At 37.2% G+C, this 20,000-nt stretch overlaps 1 protein-coding gene and 2 long non-coding RNA genes across 10 annotated transcripts in view; all 3 read left to right on the top strand.

Annotated features, from left to right (window-relative positions):
• Window positions 1-2,287, top strand: part of LOC115215681 (titin) — a 247,123-nt gene extending 244,836 nt beyond the window's left edge. For all 6 annotated transcript variants that reach the window (XM_029784952.2, XM_036505800.1, XM_029784953.2 and 3 more), the window contains 2 exons: window positions 118-510; window positions 2,171-2,287. In XM_029784952.2, the coding sequence (XP_029640812.1) occupies window positions 118-501 (384 nt within the window). In that variant the 3' untranslated portion in view covers window positions 502-510; window positions 2,171-2,287. The remainder of the gene's footprint in view (window positions 1-117; window positions 511-2,170) is intronic.
• Window positions 2,288-2,748: 461 nt separating this feature from the next.
• Window positions 2,749-11,524, top strand: LOC118764778. 3 transcript variants are annotated; one of them, XR_005000581.1, is made up of 2 exons: window positions 2,749-3,898; window positions 11,492-11,524. It is a non-coding gene; the product is annotated as an uncharacterized LOC118764778 (long non-coding RNA). The 3 variants fall into 3 exon arrangements; XR_005000583.1 differs by lacking the exon at window positions 11,492-11,524 and adding an exon at window positions 11,270-11,300; XR_005000582.1 differs by lacking the exon at window positions 11,492-11,524 and adding an exon at window positions 11,103-11,126.
• LOC118764777 lies at window positions 4,540-8,251 on the top strand. The gene is made up of 2 exons (XR_005000580.1): window positions 4,540-6,841; window positions 7,099-8,251. It is a non-coding gene; the product is annotated as an uncharacterized LOC118764777 (long non-coding RNA).
• Window positions 11,525-20,000: the final 8,476 nt, after the last annotated feature.

Here is a 20,000-nt window from a genome sequence, read left to right as displayed (position 1 = left end):
TTGTATCTGTATACATGTCCTACATATGTAAATTCCATAGGTTTATCTTGAACTACGTTTAAATGTTATACATTAAAAAATCTAATTTCTTCTTTTCCTTTCTGAATGTTTTTTCAGATTCACAGCATCACAGCTCGAAGTTTATCAAAACTTCAGATGGAGAACTTAAAAAGCGAGAAGAGTGGAATCTCGACCATCTCACTCGACGGCAAACCTACACAACGACCACGGCCAAGTCTTAAAACAATCCCTGCACCAGGGCCACCAGGTGGCACTGAAATCATTACAAAATCTACCAAGAAGTCTCTGGCACCTGTAGCTCCTTCTGAAACGGAAGAGACGGGTACAGTAAAAGGAGGGACAGCAGCAAAGGCGACATTTTGGGAAAATGTCGTAAAGAAATCAAGTAGTCCTGATAATGAAAATCAACCTGTTTTCCCTGATCTTGTTGGAGAAGATGATGCCAAGTCGGAATCGGGTCAAAAACGAAAAGAAAACTAGGCAGACATGGTTTGATATTTATCTTACTCTTTAAACATTGTTGTCATCACTCTTGTCATTGTTTTTGTTATTCTTTAGCCTCAGGTCAATCCTGAATAAGCAGACTTATGATGAAAGGAGTTTCAGGGAATGAACATCCCCACTTTTATTTTTTAGTATTTAGGGTTACATTTCTAATGTGTCCCACACACCCTGCCCTTTAACATGGTGGGTTATGATTTGAGGAAAATTTAGCTGCTGTTTCTTGCATCCCCTGTTGGCTTGACCCTTACATCAGCTTATCTCTATATTATTGTCTTGGCTGATATCGTTGACATCTCTCATTTGCTGTTTTATTTTAAAGTGTAAGCTTGGTGATAGGGTTAAGAAGTTTGCATTATAACCATTTAGCCTCAGGTTCAGTCCCACTGTATGGCACCCTGGGGCTGGATGCTTTTTACTATGGCTCCAAACTGACCGATGCCTTGAGCGATTTTGGTTGACAGAAATTGTATGGAAGACCTGCATCATCATCATCATCATCATCATCATCGTTTAACATCCGCTTTCCATGCTAGCATGGGTTGGATGATTTGACTGAGGACTGGCAAACCAGATGGCTGCACCAAGCTCCAATCTGATCTGGCAGAGTTTCTACTGCTGGATGCCCTTCCTAACGCCAACCACTCTGAGAGTGTAGTGGGTGCTTTTATGTACCACCGGCACGAGGGCCAGTCAGGCGGTACTGGCAATGGCTACGCTCAAATGGTGTTTTTTACATGCCACCTGCACAGGAGCCAGTCTAGCAGCACTGGCAACGACCTCGCTCTAATGTTTTTCATGTGCCAACATGTGTGTGCATTTATGTGAATGTGTTGTGTGTGTGTGTGTGCATGTGCATACATTTTGTGTTTGTCTCTCCCTACTTGACAACCAGTGTTGGTTTGTTTATGTCTCTGTAATTTAGCAGCTCAGCTAAAAAGAGTGATTGATTAAGAACCAGTCCTAAAGTAAGTCCTGGGGCTGGTTATATCAGAGTGGTGCCATAGCATGGCCACAGTCCAGAGAGTGAAACTCATAAAAGAACAAAAGATTACACCATATTCAATATGAATTACCTCCTCCTTCTCCTCAAATTGATGATGGTGATGAGGATGATGATGATGATGATGGTGATGATGCCACTGACAGCTAACAACCTCTGCCACCTTGCCACCACCACATCACCACCACCACCACCAACATCATCATCATCGTCATCATCATCATCATCATCATCATCATCATTGGCATCATCATAATCCAGTTATAGTAACTTGTGAAAAACTGATGTTATTGTACATTGTGAAAAAATATTTTAAGCATATAAATATGCTTTAAATTTTCATTTATGAATGTATTTTATGCCTGTGTGTGTGTGTGTGTGTGTGTGTGTGTGTGTGTTGTGTTCTTATGAATACATATGTGTTTGTATGAATATTATATATATATATATATATATGAGTTAAGTTTTTTTTATTCATATATATATATATATATATATATATATATATATATATATATATATATGTGTGTGTGTGTGTGTATATGTTTGTGTGTGTATTTCTGTGTGTATATAAATAGATATTTGTAAATATATATATATATATATATCTATATATATTTTTTTCTTTTGGCTTTCTTTTACCAGATCTAACTGCTTATTGTTCCACCAAACATCAGAAGAGAAACAGATGAAGACTGAGAAACTACAAAATAACAAAGACTGTATATCAACTACAATAACAACAACAACAACAATAGCAACCAACAACAACAATAATAACAGAAATATTTTTTTAACATATTTATAATTAAAACAATAAGGAACATAGATATTGCTGAATTGTGACAGTTTTTTGTTAAGTTTCACCAGGAAACCATTTCATCTGTCCATGTGATGTTTGTTTGTTTGTTACTGTGAAAGTGTTTGTTGTCTTCGGTGTCAGAGGTCAGTCATACAGACAGGTGCGTGCATACATGTGTATGTGTGTGTGTGTGTGTGTGTGTGTGTGTGTGTGTGTGTGTGTGTGTGTGTGTGTTTAAGAGGGATGATGTGATTATTTTGTTAGTTCTGATAGGGCAGCTATTTCGAGTGTAGAGGGAGATCTATGAATGTCTAATCCAACTGACATTAATGAACATTTCACAATTACTCTACTAAATAACTAACTGCTTCACCATTATTATTATTATTATTATTATTATTATTATTATTATTATTATTGTAAAATGATGGTTACATCTTGACTGTGGAGGAAAAATAGAGTAAATATAGAGGTATGTAATGTAAGCAGTGAAAGCGCAGAAGTTAGGGCTAAACCTCAGTTAATGTATAGGTGAAGTAAATATTTTAAGTGAAGTTAGGGCTAGCTATGGTTGGTGTAGATGTGAGTAAGGTGAATATTGTTAGTGGAGACAGTAGGGTCTGTCTTTGTTTGTGTAGAAGTGTGCAAGGTAAGCATTGAAAATGAGGCAGGTAGGATTGTTTTTGATTAGTACAGAGGTGTGTAAGGTAAAAAGGAGAAGTACTGCCTTTGAATGTCTTTATATGTAATGAAGTATAGTCAAGATTGGAGAGATACCTTTATGGCAAACCATGATAGGGTATATAAAGCAGGGCTACTCTGGGTAGTACAGAGATGTTTAGTAAATGTTGGTAGAACAAGCAGGGTAAGGTTGGCACCGTGTGTATAATAAAGTGTACAGTATTTATAGGAAACTAAAATGGTGGTGGCAGAAGTGATAGTAAGATTGATAACGACTATCCTTGCTGTATAATTACTGTCACAGTAAATGGGAAGAGGAATATATTTTACTTTGTCTAAGCCAAATTTCCTAATTTCAGTTCTGTAAAATCTCCAAACATGGTTTTATTCATTAGAACTATAATATTAGCTGTGGTACCTTTGAAACTTGTATTAGCTATGTGCTTCTTTGAAACACGTTTTCTATATGTTTTATATATGTGGTGTGTGGCTGGGTGTGACTAAGTGAAAAATCTGAAGTAAATTTTATCCCTAAAATACTGCTTTTTGACAATCTAAATTTAGTTGTTTCCACTGGTAACATATATATAATTTATATTGTCTTGTAATTCTTCGGTTGAACATAGCTGCATATATGTATATGTGTGTGTGTGTGTGTGTGTGTCTGTGTGATTTTTGTATTTGTTGATGAGAGAAAGAGAGAAACAAACAGACAGGGGAAGATCAGACGAATCTGTTGTCATTTAAAAAATGAAATTTTTTTTTACCAAGATTTGACTCAGGGGATGGCAGAGAAAATAGAGTAAAAAACTGCTGGAATTTGGCATTTATTTTCAGAACTTTTCTTCTCTCTCTCTCTCTCTCTCTCTTAAAAAAGAGAGAGGGAGAGAGTGAGAAGAAAGAAAAATAACAAAACAAAAAGAATTACTCATTCAAACTCTTTCGTTTAACTTGAAAAAAAAAGCTATTATTATTATTATTATTATTATTATTAATGTTGTTGTTGTTGTTGTTGTTGTAGACATATGTATTTTTGATTGTTAATTTAAACGGCAGCAGTTGCTGACATTGTGTCTGCCTGTGTAGTTATAAGGGACGATGGAAACCTGTTGGGTCTAGCAACAATAGGCAGACAGACACACACACACCACATGCAGATTAAACACATGCAGGCATACATTCGCAGCAAAATACAGACACATGCATGCACCCACATACGTGTGGAGGCACATGGCCTGGTGGTTAGAGCAGCGGACTCGCGGTCGAGGGATCGCGGGTTCGAATCTCAGACCGGACGATGTGTGCGTTTATGAGCGAAAACACCTAAGCTCCACGCGGCTCCGGCAGAAGGTAATGGCGAAACTTCTGCTGACTCTTCTGCCACAACTTTCTCTCACTCTTTCCTCCTGCATCTTGCAGCTCACCTGCGACGGACCGGCGTCCCGTCCAGGTGGGGAACCTATACGCCAAAAAAAACGGGAAACTGGTCCTTATGAGCCAGGCATGGCTCGAGAAGGAACAAACAACCCACATGGGCATGCATACACACAGATTAAACACATGTAGACATACACTCCTAGACACACACACACATGCACATATAATAAATGTACACACACACACACCAACACACAAGCATACGCATACAGCCTGCTTTTGATCAGAGCAAAACTGCTGTTTCATAAACCTGTGTAATAAACTTCATAATTTCCATCATCATCACCATCATCATCGGTACCATTATTATACTCACCATCAATAACCAACATTATCACCATTATTATCATAATCACTGTTTTGTTAATTAATTGAGATGTGTTTTTGTTTTATTTGTTTTAAATCAGATCTGTGTATATTTTGATGTAGCAACTGACATTAATGAACATTCACAATTACTCTACTAAATAACTAGCCACTTCACCATTATTATTATTATTATTAAAATTATTATTATTATTATTATTATTATTATTATTATTATTATTATCATTACCATTATTATTATTATTATTATTATTATTATTATTATTATTATTATTATTATTATTTGTTGAGCAGTGGATGGTAGATTTGGTAGAGTGTTGGAAACAAAAATTGAAAAAACAGAAAAATCTTTTACACCATTTAGTCATATCTAATTATGGTTCAGGTTCAAATCCAGCCTGAGGTAGTTTTTACCTTCATCTCTCCTGGAGGATAAAAGACATACTGGGAAAATTATTTCCGTTATTGGAATTCATAGAAGATGATGAGGTTTGCGGAATGAACAGAATACCAACAAGACTGAATACCTTATATAGTTTTCTCGCTTTGTGCTTCATTCCTTTGGAGATGGAAAGGTAATAAGAAATGTACTTGTAATTTGCTGTGGTCAGTTCATTAGAAATTTTTTTTTAAACCTGTCGTTTCCTCAGACTATATTCATAGAAGACAGAAAAGATGACAAAACTAGTACAGAATTAGAGTAAATGTATGACAGCATTTCATATGGCCCCTTTGAAGTTCATCGGATATATCACATGTATTAGGGGTGAGCCTTGAATTAACTCTATTAGTTCAAATATTGAGGTGAGAGATATTAAAGAAATACTCACCTGTAATTATCCTGGGAGTGGTTTGCTAACTCAACTTTAGCCTCAATCCCTTAATGAGAAAATATATTTGATAATATATAAGTGACTAAAATTCTTGAAAACGGTGCTCTGGCAAGGTCACAGTCCTATAACTGAAACTAGTAAAAGGACACACACACACTCTCACTTACTGTTCTTGCTCTGCTAATTTACATGCAAATTTTTAAATATAATTTAACCACCACCACCACCACCACCACCACCACCACCACCACACATACCATAAGTCTCATTGTCAATAAGTGCAGAAAGCGAATGAGAAGAACTGGAACCATTATGTGGTTATATAAGATCCTTTACATCGTACCTCACTGTCTTAAAATGAAGACTACAATGTATCAGATTAAAAAAGGCAGGATGGTTACAGCTGGAATGATCTACTTTTATCACAGGTCAGCTCTTGATTGTGACAGACCTAGAGCTAGACCTAAAGCTAAAGCAAGAAAAAAAAAACACAAAAAAAACATATCAGAAAGTCAATCCATGCTTCAACCACAAATATCTGTCGAATTTTCAATGATTATTTTATTTTTCTTAAATACATTTTGTAGTAAATGACTGCCGAATGGATTTTAATTTAATAATAATAATAATCATAATAATAATAATAATAACAATAACAACAACAACAATAATGATAATAATAATAATAATAATAATAATAATAATGAAAAACTAACAAAGTTTATAATTTAATAACAAAATTCACCTTGCTTTCATTACAATTTATATATGGAAGAAGAAATATATATATATACACATACATATATACATACAAAAAAAGTAACAAAAAAACATTCCATTTTCTAATGGATACTTTTTTTTTTTTTCGCAACCCACCCAAAAACAATCTGAGTAAGGGTATTTCTTCTCTTATTTATTTACAACTCAAACATTCCAGAAAAGTTGAAAAAAAAAGGAGCCCCTTCACCCACAAGGACATTCAGAAAAAAAAAAAAAAACCACCACCAACAATATTTTTACAACAATTGTTTTACTTATTTACAATGTTTTCAAAACTGAAAGGTGCAACAATGCAATTTTTTTCTGCATATTTTGATGCATCGTGTGTTCCTGGAGCAATGTTGTTTGTCTGAAACCATAAGGTGGGGGTTACAAAGGCCTTGGGTATTTCTTCTGCAAAGGGTCAAAGCTACTCCTCTATGTCCCTTGTCAAGCGAGGTGTGTGGAGGTATTGCGGTAATGTCAGTAATGTTGGTTATAAGGCGGCGAGCTAGCAGAAGCGTTAGCACTCCGGGCGAAATGCTTTGCGGTACTTCGTCTGCTGTTATGTTCTGAGTTCAAATTCCGCCGAGGTCGACTTTGCCTTTCATCCTTTCGGGGTCGATAAATTAAGTACCAGTTATGCACTGGGGTCGATGTAATCGACATGATACCTATGTCTGTCCTTGTTTGTCCCCTCTATGTTTAGCCCCTTGTGGGTAATAAAGAAATAGGTATTGTCGGTTATGAGATCAAACATGAACTGATTCAAAATATTACCATCGGTACTAAATGACTAAGCAAGCAACCAACTACCATTTGAGTTTCGTGTAACTCTGTATGAATCACTTCTCTCTAATGACAAACCAGGTCTTATGTGCTATCTAGGGTTTGTGTGGTTAGCAGTGATGAAGGGTATTACTCCGACGATATGTAAATTGCTGAATTTACTAATTTTCACACTCACACAAGGATTCTACCCTCTCCTCACCAAATTAAAATATTAATAACGAAGCATTTCATTTTTGATGATGAAATGGTGGAACAGATGTAAAAGCATGAAAGACAAAAATAAAAATGGAAGCAAAAATATGAGAACATGATGAACATATCAACCTTTCATTGGATATATTTCCTAAATATTCTTTGTCTTCTCTCTTGTGTGTATGAGTGTGTGTGTGTGTGTAAATGTAAAGTTAACTGATTTGTATATGTGGATATTTCATGACATCCCAACTGTCAGTATGAGTTTGTATGTTTGAGCAATTATATGAATGTATCTGTGTTTGCATGTGTGAGTGTCTGTGTGTGTATCAAATAATACAGGTATAGAGACTTACATTCAAGACTTTAAGTTTCTGTGTCAATAATTCAATGGTTGTTGCACACCTTCAGCTGGTGTCAGCCCAGTGCACATATCACCGTCAATTACAAACCATGATTTGTCAATATCTATAATCACACACACACCATGCATTTGAATTTAGAAATGTGAAGAAAACATACTCATATAGGCACACATACATATACACACACACACACACACATACAAGCATATATATCCAGGCATACATACATACACACAAACATGGTGGTGTTTCAATATGTCCTTAGCTGTGAAGGCTAAACAAACTGAATAAGACATACATGTATATATATATATATATATATATATATATATGAAGAAATAAAGATTTCTCACAGTTGTGACATGAAAAATTTGCACACACATAAAGAACAAAAAAGACAGTGAAAGACTGCAAAGAGACTACAGTTGTGGTCTTGTTTGTGGCCATGTTCTCCACAATGAGATTTTGTAGCAAGTTGTGTCAGTTGGTTTTAATAAAGACAATTTTTTTTTTGTTTCAAGTCATCAATAACAAACCATATTTGTTGTTTCTTTTTGTTTTTATCTCTTTATCTTTTATATTTTACTTGTTTCAATCATTGGACGACAGTCATGAGTCAAAGAAATTGTCCTCACTACTTTTTTTTTTCTTAAAGTCTAATACTTATTCTATTTGTCTCCTTTTCTGAATTGCAGTGTAATGGGGATGTAAATGAACCGACACTGTTTGTCAACTAGTGGTGGTGATGGGGACAAACACAAAGACACGCACACACATGCATGTATACATTCAGGCTAAATTTGACAGTTTGCATAAAAGGAAAAGAAAACAATATCTCATCTAAAAAAATTATTTTTAAAAAATCAAATAATATCAACCAGATTATGACTGAGAAATAACAATTTACTCAATGTAACCACCCTCAACTTCCACCACAACCTCAAAAGGATTTTGGAACCTCACTGTGTCTCTGGGAAAACCTTTGAACACCCTGATCTTGGACACCAGCTTGGCCTTAGTGTTGCAGACAAAGTGGTTGGTGCTTTTCTCAATGGTGCTCAATACACAGTAACCTATGGGACTTTGAGCATCGATTGTTGCATTAGGTGGTAACAATTCAAAGTGAATTACTCCTGTGCAATCCCACCAGATAGAGAAAAGAACCTTTTCCCATGAAGTTCCCTTCTCGGTTGTGGTTGAGCTGGTTCCCGTTTACCAAGCCACTGTTTACAACATTTAACATTTTGATAGAAGACCCATTTTTCATCACCAGTCACAAGTTTATCCAAAAAGAAAATGGTGTTGTAGGAGTGTATGCAGCATGTGTACTGCAGAAGTACTATGCATGGCTTTAATACTGAGATTGAAAAACAGGGGCCAATTATGCTTACCTAATTTACAAAAAAATAAAATATTTTGCATTTTATGCATAGTAATCAGAGTAACCTTCATAATTTTATTGAATTAGGTGCATATTTTGCCACAAAAGGAAAATGGGATCTGTTCAACTTCTAAAATACTAAATTTTGTCAAAAATGTTCAAAGTAAACCGTGTTCTGCGTGAGATATTCCACTAGCATACGAAATTTCAAACTGTTTAGTTAAAAAAAAATAATTAAAAACTTGTCTGTGTCAAACTGAACAGATCCGGAAAATGTTGCTATCGATCTATTTTATTCAACATAGGCACTGTCTACCTTGTCTGCCTAGGTGGCACATCCCTGGTTCGGTGCCCCAGCATGGCTGCAGTCTAATGACTGAAACATGTAAAAGAAAAAAAAATACCAACTTAGCTAATATTTCTTGCTATATCTGTGAACAGGTTGAGTTATCAACCCTTCTGTTATGATAACTCCACAAGGGGTCTACTTGGAATTCGACTCACAGCCGGGTCTCATTAATGCAAATAAATAAATAAAAGGAAAAATGTGACAAGATGAGAGCGAAAAATGAGGAAATACAACATATGAATATACTTACATCAATTTATTGTTCCTATTTTTGATCTATGTGTTGGATTATGTGATCTACTTTATAAAAGCAATTAAGGGCAGCTGTATTGATGCTTGTTGTTGTTGTTGTTGTTGTTTAGCTCCAGATTAGTTCTGATCGAGAAGACTGTACCAGCTGTGATCAACATTTATTTATTTTTGCAAATATAGGCTATCTACGGCTACATTGTCAAACTAGTAGTTATTGAAATGACCATCTTGGCATCATACATATTGTATATACACTGTTGATAAGCCAGTTACTGAGGTATTCACCCTCAGATAACATCTCTTACGGAAATTCTGTGTTAAGAACACTATAAACAGCAGAGGAAAATCAAAATCTCCACAATAGCGGTCAGCGTGAACGCCTGGTACATTGTAACCTCTTTTGGCCTTTCCAATGACGTGCATTCGCTGCCAGACACATGCCTGGAGGAGAATTCGTTGTCTTCAATATAGGAGAGAGTATATGTCATTGAAAAGGTCCAAAAAGGACAGAAAACATCTGGTGTACACGTTGGTCTCTGCTGGGGTAATTTCTCTTCTCCGTCTGATATTTATTGCGTTTTTAACACTGGAAGACCATAAGAGCAACTGGTCTATCAACGGTGTATATATATATATATATACATAGAGTATGATACACAGAAAGCTATTTTAATTTAGTACTGTCTCAACTGTGTATACCAGATCTGCAGTTATAGTTATTAGCTTTTTTGTTTTAAGACAAATGCTGTCCCCTTGTGGTTGATGGGCCCATTGAAAAAGAATTACAGTGATCCGTCTTAAGAAAACGGCACAATCCGTAATATAGTCCTAAATATCACATATCAGAGCACTGGGAATTGAAATGCAAACTATTTTAATACTTCGCATTCCAATTCTCGGTGCTCTGAGTTCAGCCGGAGGTCAATGGATAAGTATTAATCCTGGACGATGGATTAGCGGAGTGTAAGAACTGTCTGCTTCGCGTTATTTGTTCTGGCTTTTATCAATCGGAGTTCAAATTCCGCCATAGCCTATCTAAGTGGGTACCTTTTAGTGGAGGCCCCTCTATTTCAAACAATCGGACCAGATCTCTGGATTGAGGATAACTTCCTCCCTCTTACTAGTTTTAGGGACCCTGTAAAGGGTTATGGACACGCCTTTCCTTCCGACTAATTGAGGTCTTACTCTTGAAGCTTCAACTCCTGATAGAGTTATAGGGGAGCCGTTTTGATATACAGCGTGTCTGGGTCCTTTTTCAACCTGACAGAGCTTATCCTTCGTCTGGTCTGACCACGGATGAATTCTTCCTGAAAGAAGGGAGAGAGAGGGAGGAGATCGACAGAGACAGTCAGACAGATGGATAGATAAAAAGAGTGAGAGAGAGAGAGAGAACAGATACAGATAGAGAGTAAGAAAGAGAGAGGGAGAGAGAGATCGACAGAAACAGACAGGTGGATAAATAAAAAGGGTGAGAGAGAGAGAGAGAACAGATACAGATAGAGAGTAAGAAAGAGAGAGGGAGTGAGAGACCGACAGAGATAGGCAGACAATTAGATAGATAGATAGATGGATAGAGGGAGAGTGAGTGAGAGAGGGAGAAAACAGAGATATAGAGAGTAAGAAAGAGAGAGTGGGAGAGAGATCGACAGAAACAGGCAGACAGGTGGATAGATAAAAAGAGTGAGAGAGAGAGAGAGAACAGATACAGATAGAGAGTAAGAAAGAGAGAGGGAGAGAGAGATCGACAGAGACAGGCAGACAATTAGATAGATAGATAGATGGATGGATAGAGAGAGAGAGAGAGTGAGTGAGAGAGAGAGAGAGAGAAAACAGAGATATAGAGAGTGAGTGAGAGAGAGAGAGAGAGAAAACAGAGATATAGAGAGTAAGAAAGAGAGAGTGGGAGAGAGAGAGGCGGGAGGATTTTGCGTTTTTTTCTCTAGCATACAGAACGACCTCTAGGAAGTATAGAACTAGAAATGTTCACATAACAGAAAGAGATATTCTCTTAATCCTGCATTATCCAATGTGTACTTCCATCCTATGAAACAGCAGAGTGTGATTAGAAGGGTTTCATCAGCTATTTCTAGAAGCTTCTCAGTGTGTGAGAAGTGAGATAACCCAGTGAATAATGTGACTTTATTCATAGGATATTTTAGTTTGACCCGACACAAAAATACGTAATCTTACTTAAAAAAACCCCCAAAACTATTGCACCTTCGCCTCCGCATCTCCATCATTACACATCCAACCAGAAGAAACATATGATAAAAGTTTACATTTTCCTTTTCATTCGCATTTCTTGTTTTGTATTTTCATTAATTTTAACTTGTTTGTTTGTTTGGTTGGTTGCTTTGGTTGGTTTTTGTTATGTGCCTGTTTTAAATTCCTTGACATTCACAGATCTCGAAGTATTTTGTCATTATTACTGGAAACAAGAAGGGGAGGCGTTGTTTTTTTTTTTTTCCTTTCTGCCAGACAACTTCCTGAATCTATTTGTGTTAGATGACAGAGATTGGGGCACATACTTGTATATATATATATATATATATATATATATATATATATATATATATAATAAGGAAACTTGTGAAATAGCAATGTCACCAACAGCTGGTTGGCTTTGGTGATGTAGTGAGTAAAATAATAGTTTAGACATAGCGTTGCTGTTATCAAGATTTTATAAACTAAGTTTACAAACTGAACTATAAGCCCTTGTGATTCCGGCTTTGGGATGGTGGTTTAATGAAATAGAGAAAGAGAGTGGGGAGGGGGACATAGTTAGAGAGAATATGCGTGTATGCTTGTGTAGGAAGCCCAAGTCGACAGGACACCAGATAAATGGCAAAAAGGTCAGTGGTTCATTTCTTATCATCAGCGCTGTGTTGAGACTGCGGGCTTTTATCAATTGGAGTTCAAATATCAAAAATAAATACCAGAGCTTCAGAAGAAAGGTCATTTGGGTCAGTGACCGGTCAGAAGATTCTTTTTATCATGCAACGTTTAACGGAATCGTTGAAGCGTCGGATAAAAACTTTGCGATATTTACTCCGGCTCTGTACGTTTCTGAGTTCAAATCTTGTTGTGGTCAACCTGGCCTTTCATCATTTCGGGATCGATGTCGATAAATAAAATACCAATCAAGAAGTGGAAGCGGGGGTCAATGTAATCGACTAAACACTTCCCCTCAAAATTGCTGGTCTCGTGCCTAAATGAGAAGAAAAAAATGGCTTGTAAACTGGCGTAATTGTTTGAGCATCGGGGAAGAACATTCTTTCTGTATTTCTTCCAGTTCTTTATGTTCCGAGTTCAAATCTTATTGAAATCAACTTTACATTTCATTGCTCTGAGATCTATAAAATAAACTATCAGTCAAGTACTGGAGTTGATGGTATCACTTAAATCTCTCTCTCCAATTATTATTATCATTGAGTGAGAGAGTAGTGCATGCCATCAAAGTGACAGTGGGGTAAAATATACAAGGCCCAGTATATCCACCATGACTACCCGTCTGATAAGGGTACACTAGGCACATGCATCACAACCATATGTGCGTGACATGGTGATCTCATATCAAAATAAACAGCACATGACCTTGCAGGTGGGGGCCCAGTCAGAATTTTCTTCTGGTCTAGTAGCCCATCCTGCTCAAAAGGTCCCTGAATAAGGGTTGTTTAAGGACGTTGAACGAAACACTAACGTTTCCAAAGGTGAATTTTTCGAACCCCAAAGAATTCTTCACAACACATGGCTATGATGCTCCCTCACTACTTCTGCTCGTGATCAGAGATGCACATATCGTCAGCCACTTAGGGACATGCTCAATTGGTTAAGGTCAAGTAACTGTGGTATTGAGCGGAATATTTGCTGTAGCCCATCTTTTATACCAAAACAAAACAATGTATATGATAACGCTTTCAGTCAATTAAGATCAGAAGCCATACGAGCCACTATCAGGTACTGCATCAGGGAATTATTATTATTATTATTATTATTATTATTATTATTATTATTAGCCGGAAGAATCGTTAGCACGTCAGACAAAATGCTTCACGGAATTTCGTTCGTTTTCGCGTTTTGATTTGAAATTCCACCGAGGTAAACTTTGGCTTTTATCTTCTTAGAGCCAATAAGATAAGTACCAGTTGAGTACTGGGGTCGACATAATAATCTAGCCTCAACTCACCAACCATATTTCATGTCTTGTGCCTATAGTAGAAAGGATTATTATTATTATTATTATTATTATTATATTATTATTATTATTATTATTATTATTATCATCATGTGGCGGACAGGGAGAATTTCGTTCGACTTTGATTTAAAATCCTACCGAGGTTGACTTTTTCTTTCATTTTCTCGGGACCGTTAAAATAAGTACCATTCAGGTACTGGCATCGAGGCAATTGACGCACCCCCTCCCACGAAATTTCATATTTTGTGCTTATAGTAGAAGGGATTATTATTATTATTATTATTATTATTATTATTATTATTATTATTATTATTATTACTGAGTGAGAGAGCAGTACATGCCATCAAAGTGACACTGGGATAAAATATACGAAGCCCAGTATACCCATCATGACCGGAATTTTCTTCTGGTCGAGTAACCCATCCTGCTCAAAAGGTCCCTGAATAAGGTTAGTTTAAGGATGTTGAACGAACCACCCACGTTTCCAGAGGAGAATTATTCAAACCCCAAAGAATCCCTCTCAAAACATGTATTATTATTATTATTATTATTATTATTATTATTATTATTATTATTATTATTATTTATGGGTTTTTCTTCTTTCAAATTTGCTTCCATTTCTTGCCTAGTGTCTTCCCGACTCCTAGGGCAAAGAAACTCATAGTATACATTGGTAGACCATTAAACTAAACTCACTAGTTCGTTCATTTCTTTTTTGAAAACAATAAAGTTAAATTAAAATACATGGGTAGTAATAATTCTCACATCGACAATGCTCTTCTCAATACGTGTGATGTACCAGTTAAGACAATCTTTTGAACTTCTTGCAGGGATGGTAAGCCAGGGATCATTCTCATATAATTTTTGGTTCCCCTTCTTGATCATTCCTAGTGCTCCTACGATCACTGCTATTGTAACCGCCTTGAGATGCCACATTTTCTCAATTTCAATGAGCAGGTCTTTATATTTTCTGAGCTTGTCAAACTCTTTCGCCAAGATATTGTGATCACAGGGGGATGCTCATGTCGATCAATAAGCAAACTTTATTGTTTTGGTCTTTCACAACAATATCCGGTTTATTGGCTTTGATGGTTCAGTCTGTATGTACTGGAAAGTCCCACAGAATCGGGACTTATTATTATTATTATTATTATTATTATTATTATTATTATTATTATTATTATTATTATCATCATCATTACTGAGTGAGAGAGCAGTACATGCCATCAAAGTGGCACTGGGATAAAATATACGAAACTCCAGTATACCCATCATGACCGGAATTTTCTTCTGGTCGAGTAACCCATCCTGCTCAAAAGGTCCCTGAATAAGGGTAGTTTAAGGATGTTGAACGAACCACCCACGTTTCCAGAGAAGAATTATTCAAACCCCAAAGAATCCCTCTCAAAACATGTATTATTATTGTTATTGTTGTTGTTGTTATTATATAGATTACTAATGGAAAAAAAATTATCCTCCTTCTGATGGGCTTTGTGTTTTACTTGTGATTCAGATGGGTGTTGTTCTGTTTTTGCTTTACTGTAAACTGTTTTAAACAGGAGTTTGTATTTAATTTCGTGTTTTCTGCTCCATTGGAGGTGGAATAAAGTTTATTTTTTGTTGTTGCTTGATTTGATGTTTGAGTTTTCTCCCTGGGATGCAATTTGGAATTTTTTGTATCAAAAGCATAGCGACTTCGATGGCGGCGGGAAAGTAGAAAGAGGAGACTCTCACAACGGCGAAGGCAGCCTTGCACACTTAAAGGAATATAAACAAAATAATCCCCGCTCACGTACACGCAAATGAATAAAATAATTTTTATTTGAAAAAAAAAAAGAAAAGAAAAAGAAAGGGGGGAAAATGAAGATTCTTTTCGAAACGAAGTGTATAACAACAGTAACACTACTCGTATGAACAATAACGTAAATATTATCACTGGGAATTATGTCAATGATAGCACCAAAAGTCGTTAGTTTTCTCAGCGTTGACATCACCTCCACCAACACTGTCACCATCAGCAGGAGTACCAGCGGCAGCGGTACAGAATACAGTAATAACAACATCTTTTGCCAGTATAGCTGGAAACTAAAACAAAAAAACCCTAAATTTAACAAGGATTCAGGAAAATGTAGGATGATAGGCGAAGCTACGAAAGACCATGATTCATTGAGAAGGGAGTCCATGCAGAAGAGGATGGCGAGCACAGTGGTGTAACTCTACTTCTCACGGGAAAACAGTCAGCGCTTCGGTCTGCTCCGGAAGAAGAGCTTGAAAAAGCTTTGCTCAATCCGTGGCGGGATGCCTATTAAGTCGAATGGAGGTCGGAATCTCAGAACAATGATTAGGATAATCCTGGTTTCCATGAAATAGTATGAAGTTGTTGCACGATGAAGAGCGACTTGTAAAAATTCTGGTTAGTACCAAAGGTCATTCCAGAAATATATTCTGAGCTGTGAAGATGCTGCTCCGAGGCTAGTGATCGTCTATGTCCTAACGGGGACAGGATGGCTGTACCTTTTCAGGCAACGGGAAACCTTTTCTGGATACAGCTCCCTCATTGGGGATTGGAATACCATCTTAGACGCACGCTAGGATCAAATGAATGTAGCTCTTAAATGGGAGAGGTGCAGGAGCCTCTTAAATTTGTTCAGGTAGGCTCCGTCCAACTAATAATTATCCCAATAGCAACATATGGATGCGAGACCTGGACACTAAAGAAAGCTGACCAGAAGAGAATTAATGCATTCGAGCTTTGGTGTTGGAGAAGACTTTTACGGATTCCATGGACAGCGAGGCTCACCAATGGAGAAGTTCTTAAGCAGATAAGGCCGAAAATGTCGCTAGAAGCTAGGATCACCAAGCATAGATTGGCATATTTCGGTCATATTATGCGGAGAAAATCCCTGGAGAAGGACATCATGCTCGGAATGGTCAGTGGCAAGAGAGGAAGAGGCCGACCAAGAACCCGCTGGCTTGACACCATCAAGAGTGATACCGGAATGGACATAGCCAGTCTGAAAGAAGCGGCCCAGGATAGAACTGACTGGAGGACACTGATCCAACGAGTGACCGAGAGTCGACTTCGACTGAGCGGTTAGAAGAAAGAAAGATTACTCGAATGCACCAGCATGGAGTTAGACAAGCGGTAGAATAGAAACTTATTCTCTACTTATCAATTTATACCTTTTCTGTTTATCTGGGAAATTTGAGGATCAAAGCCCTGACTCTATTGGAATTGTCATCATTTTTATGGATACTAGTTTATTTGTTTCAGGCGATGCCTTAGTTCTGTACGCTCTAGTCTTTTGTATTTTTTATACCCTAATTCAAAATACACATTCTCCACCTCCACTTAGTTTATGTTTTGATGGCTTGTCTAGATTCAGCGGGCTCTGATCTATTTGAAAAGAAATCCAAAGTCTTCGGTAGGGTCGACCGTCATTACTTGGCAGAGGTCCACTCAGTAGCCGGTTTCAATATTGTTTACAGGGGTTAGATCGTTTCACTGTGCAATGGGATCTGCTCGATAGTCGGACAAAATGATCAAATGATCCCTTATTGGAAATGCTTAGTCTGTCAACGGTATCCCGTCACATTACTACGGAATACTGAAGTGTTCTGGGATATCTTGCTCGAAGTGGAATACGAGGCAGAATTCAATATTTTTGGCAAGATCTTTCTTTGACAAAATGACCCTACTTCCACCAGGATATTAATATATATTTCAGCCCACGATTTACCAACACAGACATGTTTTGTTGCTTTCTTTATCGACGTACACAAAATTCTTTTCTAGTCACAGATATAGTCATCTGGATATACCATGTTTTCGATTGGTCGAAGATTACGTTACTCACAGCAATGCGTAGCATCTAGGGATTTATTGGGTGATATTCAGCATGGTCACCAGATTAGATGTATTTCTCCTGCTGTCCGTCCAATCTGCTCTGGCATGTAAAGAACTCGTTCATGTTTTGTTATTGGTATTTACTCTACTGAGGTGAAGAAGATCTGAAGATGTTCTCATAGCACAAAGTTACCTTTATCCTTTCATTATTACCTTACTGTATGGGTTGACTTGACAAATAAACTGAATCCTCGACTGTCTTGTATTTATTTGTCCTTAGGTTCACACTGTTTATTTCCCCTAATCCAGTTATTTCCTGTCGAATCTTCAGCACTGTATGATGATCCACTCTGAATCACGCAATAATAATCTCTTTCTCGTTTGAAAGCCCACATTCAAAGACATTTTTCACCGATTATATTTTACTGTTAGTCATTTTCCTTTTCTAATGTTTATATTAATACAATCATCAGCATAATATGAGCTCGAACTTTGATAGATCCTCTCATCATGAGATATTTGATGGCTGTGTTTCTTTATACCCGTGTGTTTATATTTATAAATGTAAATTATCAGGCGAGAAAGTGCGTGGCCAAGTGGTTTCTGTGTTCCACTCATGATCATAAACTTGGGGGTTCAATTTCTGGACAGGAAATGGAGTTGTAATTTTGAGCAAGGTACTTCGTTTCACGTCTACTCAGCTGCAATGGTACTTCATTTCAGTCTACAAGGTACTTCATTTCAGCTTACAAAGTACTTCATTTCAGTCTACAACGTACTTATTTTCAGTCTACAAATTATTTAATTTCAGTCTACAAGGTACTTAATTTCAGTCTACAAGGTATTTAATTTCAGTCTACAAGGTACTTAAATTTAGTCTACAAGGTACTTAATTTCAGTCTGCAGGGTATTTAATTTCAGTCTACAAGGTACTTAATTTCAGTCTACAAGGTACTTAACTTCAGTCTACAAGGTACTTTATTTCAGTCTACAAGGTACTTTATTTCAGCCTACAAGGTACTTTATTTCAGCTTACAAAGTACTTTATTTCAACCTACAAGGTACTTAATTTCAGTCTACAAGGTACTTTATTTCAGCTTACAAGGTACTTTATTTCAGTCTACAAAGTACTTAATTTCAGTTTGCAGGGTATTTAATTTCAGTCTGCAGGGTACTTCATTTCAGTCTCCTCATCTGCAATGACTATCAGTCGGATGCTAGTGCTGCCCTCTGTCCTTCCAACTTTTTTCATCCTCGATGTGCTGCGTGGGGAGCGTGTCAAAGGGGAATGGATCAACAAAGTATTTATGTACAGAGGTACTTAAAGCAATTAACGAAAACATGTTACATGTTACTAAGCTATACTCGCTCACATACGACATCTTGGTTGTAGTCACCTGACGATGTGCACCAAAAGGGCCAGACAACCACCTTTAGTACAAATACATTTTGTGATGTTAAATGACAAACAAACTGAGTGAGACAGATCTGAAGAACAACAGATTTTCCAAGGTAAACTTGAACCTTTTGGATCACGGAAATTCTGTCTCCCTCTAATCTGGCTCTGTCTCACATGATACTTTAACACTCGTTACTACACACCAGTGAAGAAGCGTTAATCATACAGCGTTTGAACCACCTTACTGTCTATGGTGCATATTTTAGTCCGAAGAAAGTGTATCCCTTGGTACTATTTTTGGTGACACCCGATACCACAAGCAGGTGGCCTAAAGCGGTTGGACTGTCGCCGGTGTCTTAAGTGAGGTTGTTCTGTAAGTGGTTGAATTTATTTAGATGGATCAATTATTGTTAGTTTTGTTTGGGTGATGGTTATCTAGCACTAGGTCAGAAATGATCGAGCAAACCTAAGAGGAAATCCGTTCCAGCTGTGAATAGTATATCAAGGATCGCATTGCTCAGTGCGTCTTTACATTTCAAGAGGGTAGAGTGTGATTTCAGCGAAATTGGTTGCTAATTTTTGTAGGTCATGTGACCACACAGTGGCTCTGCCATTGGCTGGAATCGGCTATGGCCACTAATGTTGCTATTGTTGCTGTTCAGCGAACGGTCTTCGTCCCATAGCTCATAAGATGGGAGAAGTCCGAAACGTGGTCCTTTGCTATTCGTAAGACCCGCAGAAGAGAAAGCAGGTCAACCCCCGACACCGAGAGCATCGACGGATGGATGAATGCGCATCCAGGCTCAGCGGTTGCGTAGGAAGTCGGGGGACAAGAAACATGAAGAAAGAATGAAAGTAAGTTGG

This window comes from Octopus sinensis, linkage group LG9 (genome assembly GCF_006345805.1).
Source record: "Octopus sinensis linkage group LG9, ASM634580v1, whole genome shotgun sequence".
Lineage (NCBI taxonomy): Eukaryota > Metazoa > Mollusca > Cephalopoda > Octopoda > Octopodidae > Octopus > Octopus sinensis.
Note: the sequence above shows the minus strand (reverse complement) of the source record. Positions and strands in the feature narration are given on the sequence as shown.